The sequence below is a fragment of the Lathyrus oleraceus genome, chromosome 1 (assembly GCF_024323335.1).
Source record: "Lathyrus oleraceus cultivar Zhongwan6 chromosome 1, CAAS_Psat_ZW6_1.0, whole genome shotgun sequence".
Lineage (NCBI taxonomy): Eukaryota > Viridiplantae > Streptophyta > Magnoliopsida > Fabales > Fabaceae > Lathyrus > Lathyrus oleraceus.
The window spans coordinates 462,236,475-462,248,923 of record NC_066579.1 but is presented as its reverse complement, the minus strand read 5'-3'; the positions used below and the strand labels follow the sequence as shown (position 1 = coordinate 462,248,923).

Sequence of the window (12,449 nt, the reverse complement as noted above, 5' to 3'; positions counted from 1 at the left end):
GTCGGAACGGGGTTTCCCCGGTGGTAGAATGTGGAGTCGTGCGGTAGGCCCATAGCACGCTATGTAGCTCCTCGACCCATGCCCTCTTTGCCTCACCGAGTCTGCGTTTGAGGCCACGTAAGATTACCCTATTGGCCGCCTCTGCTTGCCCGTTCGTCTGCGGATGCTCGACAGACGTGAAATGCTGTGTGGTGCCCAGGCTGGCGATGAAGTCCTGGAATCCTCCGTCCGTGAATTGTGTCCCGTTGTCTGTGACAAGTGCCTGGGGTATACCGAACCGAGCGAGGATGTTGCGTTTGAAGAACCGGAGAATGTTCTGCGCGGTTATTTTAGCCAGTGCCTCCGCCTCGATCCATTTGGTGAAGTAATCCACCCCGACGATGAGGTATTTATTCTGATATGATCCGGTGACGAAGGGTCCGAGGATGTCCATGCCCCACCACGCGAAGGGCCACGGGGAAGACAGTGATTTGAGGTCGTTCGGGGGTGCGAGGTGCATGTCGGCATGTCGTTGGCATTTGTCACATCTTTTGACGTGCTCTTTCGAATCGTTTTGCATGGTCGGCCAGTAGTAGCCTGCTCGAAGGGCTTTTCGTGCGAGCGATCGTCCGCCGAGGTGTTGAGCGTTAATTCCCCGGTGTATCTCTCCAAGTATGTCGGGGACTTTCTCTTCCTCGACGCATTTGAGTAGTGGGATGGAGAATCCTCTCCGGTAGAGTTTGCCTTCGAGGAGTACGTACGAGCATGCGCGTCGTTTGACAGTGGTCGCCTCTTTCGGGTCAGCCGGGAGTTCGTCTCGTGTGAGGTAATTGTAGATGGGTGTCATCCAACAGCGGGCATCTCCAATAGCGTTGACCTCGAGTGGAGGCGGTAGTTTGTCGATGCTGGGCCGAGGGAGAATTTCTTGGATTACTGATTTATTCCCACCCTTTTTCCTCGTGCTGGCTAGTTTCGAGAGAACGTCTGCCCGTGTGTTGTGCTCGCGGGGTATGTGTTGAACTTCCCATTTTTCAAATCTATCAAGTTTTTCTTTGACGAGGGACAAGTACTCGAGGAGGTTGTCGTTCTTGGTTTGGTATTCTCCTCGCACTTGTGAGGCCACGAGCTGGGAGTCGGTGGATATTTTTACCTCTTTTGCTCCCAGGTCCTCGGCTAACCTCAGGCCTGCGAGGAAGGCTTCGTATTCGGCTTGGTTGTTTGATGTTGGGAACGCTAGCGCCAATGATACCTCTATCAGGATCCCTTCCTCGTTTTCGAGGATGATCCCGGCCCCGCTGCCTGATGTGCTAGAGGCGCCATCGACGAAGATCGTCCATTTGTGGGCGCTTTCTGCTGGAGTCGGGCAGTGGGTCATCTCCGCGACGAAGTCGGCCAGTGCCTGAGCTTTCAAGGCTTTCCTACTTTCGTATTGTATGTCGAATTCGGAGAGTTCTAGTGACCACTTGAGCATCCTCCCGGCCATATCAGGGCGCCCGAGCAGCTGTTTGATTGGCTGGTCGGTCCTCACCTTTATCGTGTGTGCGAGGAAGTAATATCGTAGTCTCCTCGCTGTGTTGATGAGGGCCAGGGCGACCTTTTCGATTTACTGATATCGGAGCTCGGGACCTTGGAGTGCTTTACTCGTAAAATAGATGGGCTTTTGTCCTTCGTCGGTTTCTCTTATTAGAACGGCGCTGACGGCCTCGGTTGCCACGGATAGGTATAAGTATAGGGTTTCCTTTTCTGATGGCCGTGATAAGACCGGGGGTTGGGACAGAACCTTCTTTAGATGGAGTAGCGCTTGCTCGCATTCATCGGTCCAGTCGAAGGTAGCCTCTTTGCGAAGGAGTCTGAAGAATGGCAATGCGTGCTGGGCGGACTTGGCGATGAAACGGGAGAGTGAGGCGAGCACTCCATTGAGTGACTGGATCGATTTTTTGGTTTTCGGGGTCGGAAATTCCGAGAATGCCCGGCATTTGTCGGGGTTGGCCTCGATCCCTCTTTCGGTGAGATAGAAACCGAGGAACTTGCCTGCCCGGACTCCGAACGTGCATTTTTCGGGGTTGAACCTCATTTTACACTGTCTCGCCTGCTCGAATACCTTCGCAAGGTGTCGAGCATGGGTTATCTCCTCGTGTGATTTGACGATCATGTCGTCCATGTACACTTCGAGCATGTCCCCTATTTCGTCCTTGAAGACTTTGTTCATCATGCGTTGGTAGGTAGCGCCAGCGTTCTTGAGCCCGAACGGCATCACGTTGTAATAGTAATTGCCCGTTGGGGTCATGAACGCTGTGTGTTTCTTGTCTGCGGGCGACATAGGGATCTGGTTGTATCCACTATATGCGTCCATGAAGGACAAGAGTTTAAAACCTGCAGAGTTGTCAACGAGCAAGTCTATATTAGGGAGGGGGAAAGCATCTTTCGGGCAAGCCCTATTAAGATCAGTATAATCAACACACATACGCCATTTTCCATTATTTTTCTTAACGAGGACTACATTAGAGAGCCAGGTTGTGTACTGGGCTTCAGAAATAAAATTTGCCTCTAAGAGGTCTTTTACAGCCCGCTCGGCAGCCTCTGCCTTTTCGGGCGATTGCTTGCGTCTACGCTGTGCTATGGGCTTGGCTGCCCGGTCTAAAGCTAGCTTATGACACGCGATCTCGGGGTCCAGCCCGGGCATTTCTGCGGCATTCCACGCGAAGAGGTCGGAGTTCTCTTTGAGGCATGCTACTAGCTCTTCTCTTGTTTCCTCGGGTAGTCCCTTACCTATCTTCACCGTCCTTTCCGGATCGTCCCCAAGAGGAATGAGTTCGAACTCCCCGTCGGGGATTGGTCGGACCGGGTGTTCGAGAGAGCGTTCCTTGGGGAACCTCCCCTCTTCGGTCTCGTCCAGCCCGATGCGACAGTCGAGGTCGATGGCGTTGACTCCTCGGGCAGGATCCTCGGTCTTGAGTTTTTTGTTGTCGCAGTTGCTCTTCGTGCTGACTACGGCCTGTCCTTTTACTGCGGCGTCGTAGCATCGCCGGGCTGCTTCGATGTCACCATGGATGGTGACCACACGTCCCAATTTGGTGTAGTATTTCATCTTCAGGTGGACGGTGGATGGGACCGCGGTGAGTTCGGCCAGTGTCGGGCGTCCAAAGATGCAATTGTAGAGAGACGGACAGTCTACGACCAGGAATTGGATTTTGACTTCCCTGGCCGTTTCTTGTTCGCCGAAGGTGACGAGGAGCTCAACATATCCCCACGGTCTGGTTGTTGCTCCGTTGAATCCTTGGAGATCTGATCCGACGTAGGGGGCTAAGTTGGTCTTGTCTAGCTTCAGAGTCTTGAAGAGGTGGACGTACATGATATCCACTGAGCTGCCTTGGTCGACCAGGATGCGTCGTACGTCGAATTGGGCCATCTTTGCCCTTATCAATAGTGGGATGCCCGAGTTCGGGGATCCGCCCGGGAGTTCCTCCAGGAAGAAGGATATTGGGTTGGATTTTCCCCGGTATTTTGTCAATGTCGCTTTCTGCTCGGGGGCAGTCAGTAGGAGTTCGTCGAACTTACGTTTGACGGAGAGGGCCGCGGATTCCCCGTTGGTTCCTCCTCCTGATATCACCAGTGTGGCAGGGAAGTTTTCCCAGGGGCTGAGTGCAGTGATCTTGCCCTCGGGCAATGGTTCGGGGAGGAAGAAATCTTCCGGTCGTGACACGCAGAGGGCCACTTGATAGGGAGAGTTGTCAGGGGGTGTGTCTTCCCGGGGTCTCTTCTTCTCTGGCTCGTCGCGTCTGGGGGCTTCGTTCTTCCTCGTATACTGCTTCAGGTGCCCCTCTTGGATTAAAATTTCTATCGCATCCTTCAGGTGGACGCAGTCTTCGGTCACGTGCCCGTGACTTCTGTGGAACCGGCAGTACTTTGATTTGTCGGTGTGGGGCTTTGGTGCAGACGGTTTTGGGGTGTGGGGCTTTGGTGCAGACGGTTTTGGGAACCTGACCCTGCCCTGCTTAAATTCAGAGTTGATACATTCTGCGAGGATGCGCTCCCGAGGAGCTGTCAGTAAGGTGTACTCGCTATATCTGCCCGCGGGGCCTCTTCCTTCCCGGAGCTCGCGAGGTCTTTCTTCTCTTCGTTTGTCTCCGTTGCGACGGGAAATGCTCGTGTCCTCGCGTTTTGAGTGCTCGGTTTCCCCAGCGTTACGTCCGCTGCGGGCATTGTGTGCCACCTGCTTTTCCTCGTATCTGATGTAGGCCTGGGCTTTATGCAGGAGCTCGTTTAAGGTGCGGGGAGGCTCGATCCCTACGGCTCTGCTAAGTTCACTGTCGGGCAAGAGACCTCTCTCGAGGAGATACTTCTTCATGTGCTCGGTGGTATCTACCTCGACAGCTTCCTGGTTGAATCGCTCGATGTATGAGCGCAGTGTTTCATTCTTCTTCTGCACTATGGCTTCCAGGGTCGCCTCAGTCTTGGGGTGACGACGGGAAGCTGTAAAGTGCCTGGTGAACATGGACCTCATGACTCTCCATGACGTAATGGACTCAGGGGCCAAGCTTTTGTACCAAGCCATGGCCCCTTTCCTGAGGGTCGTTGAGAACAGTCGGCATTTGAGGTGCCCGGTTATATCATTGCGGTAGTCGAGCATCGCGTTGACGTTGTCGACGTGATCGTCGGGATCTGTAGTCCCGTCGTACACAGCTAGATTTGGTGGTTTCTCCATGCCTTTGGGGAGCGGGGCTTCCATTATTGCCCGAGATAGGGGGCAATGCAAATCTTCCTCGTCGCTCCTTAAGGGAGACAGTTCGTTGTTGTCGGGGCTGTGTCCGCGCCTTGGTGATGTTCCCGCTCGACCACCGTCACGACGGGCGCGTGCCCTGCCGACGTGGGGTTCTGGAGAACGACGTCCTCGCTTCTTCGTTGGCTCCGAACGTTGTTGTATCCTACTCACCGGCTGGGGCCGGGCTTCTTGTCGTTCGGCTTCGAGGGCCACGATTCGTTCGTGCTGCTGGTGGAGCATAGAACCGGCCTGATTGAGGGCATTCACCATGGCAATCATTACGGCGTCTCCTTCAACGGGAACGGGAATGGGATGAAATGTCTCTGCCCCTAAATTGTGGGCGTGAGAGGCATCCCCGTTGTTTTGGGGCTCTGGAGACGGGGTGGATGGATGACCGTCCCGAGCGCCCGTTTCATGGGATGGCGGGCCGTCGTCCATATTGTAGTTGTCGAGGGGACGGCTGTGATCGCTATGTTGTTCTCCGGCCATGTTGGAAGGACAGAAATAAATGAGCTTTTGATCCTCGTTTGATGAAGATGGGGATAGCTAGTTCCCACAGACGGCGCCACTGATCTGACCTGATCAGGAGGGCCTTCCAAGGTCTTGGTGAATGGGCCGGAGAATGAAATGAGAGGGGGGTGTACCTGCAAGGTGCTCCAATGCTTAAGTCAGAAAAGGTACAGAATGAGGTTATCAGAGTGTGAGTTAGAATACCTGCCCCTTTGCCATGAAAGGGGTATTTATATTGAGCCCCCAGCGCTGGGCCAAGGCTCCTAATGGGCTGGATTAGCTAGGCCCAAGGAGGAGCTGCCAGGGGACGCGTAAGAAGCGTTAAGACCTAGACCAAGGTCTGCCCCCTGGTCCAACTGCCCCGATCCCTAAGGAGACAATATAGGGGAGTTGGGTGACGTGGTGAGTGAGATGCCGTTATGGCTCTGCCCGACACAACTTAGGTGTCCGCGACGTGGGTTGACGATGAGTGGATGGAGATCATATGAGGAGGACCCGCTCGTTGTCCGACACGTATTTAGGGGCCGGGGAGACGTTCGTCGGGCGGACGGTCGTTCACCTGACGTGTCCTCGTGGTCGTTTGGACACGGTCGTTTGGACGTGGGCTTGGCGAGCATTGGGCCGTGCCGTGCCTAGTGTCATGGCCCAGTCCAGAACAATATACCAAAATACCAATGTTTTCAATTTATTTACCAAACTAACCATGTTTGACACATATATGTAAAATGTAGGAGCATGCGCCACTGCAATTGACACATGCATGTAAAAGCATATCAAATATAGGAGCATGCGCCACTATAATTAACGCATGAATGTAAAATGTAGAAGCATGCGCCACTACAATTGACACATGCATGTAAAATATAGGAGCATGCACCACTGCAATTGACGCATGCATGTAAAAAAATAAAGAGTAGATGCGTATAAATTGCATGCATGCGCCAATTGCAGTGACACATGAGTATAAATTCATCAACGCATGCGCCATAGCAAATCACCAATTGGTTCATTTTTAAAAAAAATGATTATATTGGTAAATAATTTGAAATTGTGATTATTTTTGTATTATTCTTGAAAAAAGTGGTTATTTTAAATAAAAAATCAAAGTTTAGAAGTATAAGTTGATTAAAAAAAATCAAATATGCAAAATTCAAGCAAAAACATTTATATTTATTAAAAAAATCATTTTTACTAAAGATAAAAAAAAAATAGTATTAATTTCAAAATTGTTCAATTCTACATCAATCATTTTTACATCAATGTTGCTTCTATTAGACATTGCTGAGGGTAATTTTAGTCTCTTGTGTCACACGCATATTGGATCACTTGGCATGTTAACTCTATTTTGAGCGGTCATTAATAATCAATTTGAATAATTAATAATGTTGGCAAGAAATACCATTGAAATGTAAAAGTGATGTGAACTTTATTAAAATCCAAATGTCTCGAGGTGATCTTATGTATAATAAATTGTCATAATTAGATAAGAGCCATACTTATTGTCATAATTCTCTAAAATATAAAATAAAAAAATTAATCTGGCCATCCTTTTTTTCTTTGGTATTTTACTCGTAATTGGTCAATCTAACTATCTAAAGCCTTGTCTTACAGAGGGATTGAGAGAGAGATTCTTTGTCAGTTTGACCAGAGTTTCTTCATTCCTACCACTCGAATGCATCTCTGTTTTCTCCTCTCTTGCCTTCATTGTGTTCTGCACAATATAAATCAAAATTACAGCATGCAAGGAAATAGAATTGCGTGTGCCTGCTGTAAATCACATATTTCTTATGCGGCAATTGCGTTCTAGACAAAGGAAATAGAACTTACATAATAACTGTCATTGTTGTACACTTCCTGTTTTGGGCTTGTATGCTGCTCAGTAATCTTTTCAGAATGTATTAACTTCTCTCGATTTTCATAGAAATCAAAATCATCCAATAGACAAGTCTTAGCTTGATAACTTTTAAATATTTTCAGCATTTCCAGACCCTCTTTCAGTCCAATCTGCAAAACACACAATTACGGGTTTAATGATAAATCATATCCAACAGAAAGGCGCAACTTTGACACAAACTTTATTTTGGTTTATGCAACAACGATTTCCCTCAGACTCTATGACAGAAGAATTATGTTAACACCGTTGAAAGTAAGAATTACCTCTTGTGTGTCTCTGCTGAAAGTTACACACTTGTTCTCGTTGTTTTGAAGGATGATGTGCACAAACTGGCGATTTGGAACATCTTTTATTATATGCCACTTAATCGGGAAGAACCCGTTGTATTTGTCGAGTTTCCAAAACTTCATATCTTTTTTGAAGTCCACTGGCCCAAGCATCTCAGCTACTCCGACAAACTGCCCACTTGCATTAACCTGATTTGACAACAAAATACATTCGGGATAACAGAATAATTAGGAAAATATTGGAAGACATGAACCCTTAGTTCTTAAATGTAAAACAAGAGAAAACTTTGGGACGGGATTTTAACTCACCGAGAAGAAGAGGAAGACTGGGCACTGCGTGCCTGTCTCACTTAATTTAGCTTCTGCATTTTGGAATGCGGCGTTCAACTTCTTATTCCCATGTGGAGTGCTTGTCCAAACATCATGTTTAATACCCTTATGAATGTCATCTTCATTGAAAGATTTAATCATATAAAACTTGGCAGCTTCATATTTAGTTTGGAAATCTGGAAGGTTATATCGATCTCTGCATACTGTGACTGCAAACTCATCCTTAACAACTGATGATTGTGGGCGAGAACTTCTTTGATGAAACCGAGGACCCCGAGTCATTTCCTTTGACATTTCAGGTCCTCCACTTCTGAATTCCTCGCTCAACAAAACTCTATCATTTACATTAGACACTCCACCATTTGGTCTGTAGTTCGTAGAGGCATTTGGTCTGTAGTTGGTAGAGACATTTGGTCTGTAATTTGTAGAGGCACTTGGTCTGTAGTTGGTGGAGGCATTTGGCCTGTAGTTAGTATGCGGGAAGACATGGCTTCTTGGGTTGGCAAATGATGAAAAGTTTCCTGTTTGGTTGTAGGTCCTTGTAGGTGTAGCAGCTGTAAAATTAGAATGCAAATGAGGAGCCTGCAAAATAAAACACTCACTCAATCAAAACTCCATAATTCAACGGAAGTTACAATGAAAATCTAAACTAAATAACACAAAGTCCATGTACATTATTATCCATTAAAAGAAAAACAAGTGATTCTAGAGGTGGCAATTGGCAAACAAGGTCCAACATAAATTTTCCCTCAATGAATTATCCACATGAGTGAAGCTGGTATTGACAAAACAAAGAGAATAACACCTTTTCTAGGTATCCATCATAAATACAACAATTATACCACTCCACAAAATGAATATATATAAACAACAAGCAGTGATATCCACTAATATCTTAAAATATCTGACACATCATAATCTACAGCTGATTACCTTTTTTTGAATTTCCATTTCTTTTCTGGCATTAATCAAAATCTTGGGTAGCCTGCTGGTTAAACTGCCAGTTCTATGTGCATATTGTGAGCTGTTTTGATCCTCTAAGGTAGAAGATTTTGGATAATTTTTTGCAAATACAGAACCACTGACAGGTTTATATTGCATGCCAGCAGAAGGTGATACCGAAGAACGATAAGGCATGTCTTCTGATTTATGAAGGCCTGGTTGTTGAAAATAACTGGTGTAGGACAGGTCAGGTTGTTGATCAGCATAATCCCCATCGACACCGACAATAGTTCCTGATATTATAAAGGGCATAGTCAGTAAGTAAGAATAACCGGGATAACTTAATCACACAACACCAAACTCAAAGGTTAAAAACATTCCAAGTTTGTCCATGAACTTGAAAGATGGAGAAAATTGATTATGTGATTGTCAAATGTACAAAAGCCAAAAAGCTAAAATATAGTATAAACTAAGTCCGTAAAATCTATTAATGGCTATCCTAAAATTAAGCAAAGAGGAAATAAAATCTGTACGCACTAGAGAAAATAAAATCTATAAAGCAACATATTTTCCTAAAATACAATAATCTCCCTCGAATTGGTGAATGAATATTGATAGTTATCATTCTCAACCTGCAATGTCTTGAAACTGTTCTATAAAACATATTTTCTAAATTCCCCTTGGTGAAGGGTCATTTTATCGGTATGTTTCATATAATAAGGTGGGGTGTAGCTTACACACGTCAGAGATTGAAACAATAAGTGGCAGCGAACCAAAGCACCAATAATGAAGCATAAGGACTCTGAATCGAAAGGTGGTTAAGGTTATTCCACCAATGAAAGCACTGAGGCTTTCTGATAGAGACCCGAGTATGAGAGATATAGGAAAAGGGCTATTATTGTAATAAAGAGTGTGGTGAGGTTATATGGTAAATAATGAGTGTTTAGGTTGCTTAGTTGGCAAGTTTGTTATGCCTCTTAGTAGTATATAGAGTGACGTGAAGGAGTGTAAAAGGATCATGGAAGAGTAATAGTTTGTTATGGACAGTGGGCTTCTTGCCTCTGTAGGAGCTTTGCTCTGTGGGCATTAGGATACTCATCCTCTTGCATTTACCTTTCATTTTTAGAAATAATACACTATTTTCCATATTTGTGCATTTTAATCCATTTCTTCTATATTCTGTAAGTTGCGGAATTTCGGGTTCGTAACACTTTCCACCTCCAAGCTTCTGATTCATCATTCCAAGCTCAGTGTGACTGCTCCAGTTTTTTACATGACAGCTGTCCACTGTGAACGCGCTGTCCACTGTGAAGCACGATAAACCTACTGGTGCATGTTAAGAGGCAGCTATATAAAGTTGTCCGTCCCCATTTGTAAAAGAATTGTCATCATACTAACAGAATCAAAGAGAATCAATTTTCCCTTTCTCTAGTTTCTTATAGGAATAATACCAATCACATGGTTAAGGCTGAAGTTAATAAGACAGTAAGTAGACCATAAATAAAACATATAAATATGTAATTTGTCCTATAAAAGAGAAACAAAATAAAATCACCCTGGCTCACTAAAACCTAACATGAAACCACATTGAAGGGTACACTCTAGACTATTTGATTGAAGCAACCATTTCAAACATATGACGGAATTACCTGCCTGCTTCCACTCCTAAATGAGCAACAACCCTAACGGCAGAGGTAGTGGATCTTCTACATAGAATTAAAAGGTACTACAACAATGTTGTGTCTCCTAGGCCTATGGATATACCCAAGCACCGAGGCTTTCCGTTTGATCACATTGTGGTAGCAATTGAAGTTTTGCAAGCATCTCTTGTGGCACATGAGATGAGATTCAGCAAAGAGAAAGCAAATGTGTGGTACCATGATACAGGTTGCAGCAATGATATGATAGACAACAAGAACTGGTTTGTAAAGTCGGATGAATCAGTTAGAAGATCAATTTGTTTTCACCACAACAGCATGGCGACATCGGAAGGAATGCACAGAGCATCATCAAATCCACAAAACTTCCGGGCCACGGCAGTCAGTTTATATTTATATACACGTATATGCATTCAAATTATGATAGATGAATAAAATAACGCCTAAATCACAAAATTTGAGTAAGTTGATAATCATAAATTCACAAGTTGATAAATAATTCAAAAATTGAAAAAGGTAAATGGATAATTAATCGATAAATGTATATACGAATGAATATCAACGCATTGACATTACCTTTTGCAGCAGTAGGTGAAATTCGTGGAGGGGGACCATTGGTTGAAGCCATGAAGAGAACAAGTGATTGTAAGAGTTTAATATAGAACACACTAGACAGTGACGAAGTGAATAAATCGCAATCGCAATCGCAGAAACAGAGAGGATGAAGGAATGTTTGTTTGTTTCGTTTTTATATTTATTTTGTGTTAAAAACGGGTATTTTACTGAACCCTCGACCCGAACAGATTTTAGGGTTTCTAAACAAATCTCATCATCTCCTAGTTTTTTGGGATATCACTCTGACTACGATCCCAAATGTAACATTCACTGCACTTAATACAGGACCTTCTTAGACCAACACTTATTATTTTCTAATTTCAAAATACCAGACTCTTATTTTTAATATTTAATTAAGAAACTTTGACTAAGATTTTCAAATGTTAGTATTAATCTTACATTTAAAATAATTTAAAAAAAAAACACTAGGATTTATTCATTCAATAAGTTTCTATTGAGCTTTTGCCATATGTCTATGCATCACCCCATTTTTTTTACCTTACATTCCTTTTGTTTGTGTTTTCACTATAAAATGTGATAAATATGCAAAATTTTGCTTAGTAAAATTTTTATTAGATTTTTTCTAAAATTTCTTTACTGTTTTTTTAGAGTAAATTTTTTTAACCAAATATAATTTTGAGATGAGGTAAATAATGCTAAGGACATTTTTGTCAATACAAAAAATACGGGGGTGTCAAGTTCAATTTTTAGGGTAGTAGGACAAAATCTCATATACAAGTCAGACTTTTGTCATAAAAAACCCATCTAGCAAGACAATGGGCCTCTTCATTTTTATCTAAATAGTTCACCCATATACTAAATTTCCATGTTGCTTTTATCCCAAATTCTCTTGGTTTTGTTGTGCGAGGAATGACTTTTGTGCTTAGTGTTCTCCACCATACTACTAATTTTGGATTATTAATCTTAGATTAGGATGCATGGTTGTGCATCATCCTAAAATCTAATTCGTATCATGGATGCTAATATTGTTAAATAGTGGACTTACATAGCATAATTTGAATAGATTATGGTGATATACATGTTTTTAACAAAAGATTGTCGATTAAAAATGTCATGTAACCTATAGTTGGTTTGGTGACTGAGCTGTCAAAATGACCTAGTTCATATGGGTTCGGCCCTTCAAATCCAATAAAATCTAGGATATGAATATTTAAATTAGAGCGCGAATTTTATAAGGGTTTTTTAGCCCAGTCCTAAAAAGTTCAATATTTATGAGGGCTAGTCAGTTTGAACTAGAGTTGTCAAATAAGCTCAAAATTTAAAAGCCCTTATTATCTGACTCAAGTATATTAAACCCCCTATTAATGAGATTATTTTAAGGCCCTCAATTAATGTATTATTTTTGGGCCTTATTGAGGGGGCATTATTTTGTTCCAACAATCTCACATGTGAAGTAACTTTTCCGCCAATCCCTTCACTTTTCACTAAGAAAACTCCACCGCGCTAAACAT

General features: G+C 43.9%; 2 protein-coding genes across 2 annotated transcripts; both read right to left on the bottom strand.

The window, feature by feature from the left end:
• Nucleotides 1-1,582: 1,582 nt before the first annotated feature.
• On the bottom strand, nucleotides 1,583-5,230 carry LOC127115326 (uncharacterized). Its single transcript, XM_051046905.1, has one exon. It carries the CDS (start codon nucleotides 5,228-5,230, stop codon nucleotides 1,583-1,585), a length of 3,648 nt encoding a protein of 1,215 aa, XP_050902862.1.
• A 1,422-nt stretch (nucleotides 5,231-6,652) lies between these two features.
• LOC127085961 (YTH domain-containing protein ECT4) lies at nucleotides 6,653-11,268 on the bottom strand. Its single transcript, XM_051026568.1, has 6 exons — nucleotides 10,939-11,268; nucleotides 8,696-8,997; nucleotides 7,742-8,344; nucleotides 7,409-7,621; nucleotides 7,079-7,255; nucleotides 6,653-6,962 (listed from the first exon to the last, which is right to left on the bottom strand). Exons 1-6 carry the CDS (start codon nucleotides 10,988-10,990, stop codon nucleotides 6,840-6,842), a joined length of 1,470 nt encoding a protein of 489 aa, XP_050882525.1. The 5' UTR covers nucleotides 10,991-11,268; the 3' UTR covers nucleotides 6,653-6,839.
• Nucleotides 11,269-12,449: the final 1,181 nt, after the last annotated feature.

Coding starts and splice junctions, on each gene's coding strand:
- LOC127115326 (XM_051046905.1), bottom strand. CDS start 5,230: ATGGCCGGAGAACAACATAGCGATCACAGCCGTCCCCTCGACAACTAC.
- LOC127085961 (XM_051026568.1), bottom strand. CDS start 10,990: ATGGCTTCAACCAATGGTCCCCCTCCACGAATTTCACCTACTGCTGCA. Junction 7,622..7,741: donor CAGTCTTCCTCTTCTTCTCG/GTGAGTTAAAAT, acceptor TTGTCAAATCAG/GTTAATGCAAGTGGGCAGTT. Junction 7,256..7,408: donor TCAGCAGAGACACACAAGAG/GTAATTCTTACT, acceptor TGTGTTTTGCAG/ATTGGACTGAAAGAGGGTCT.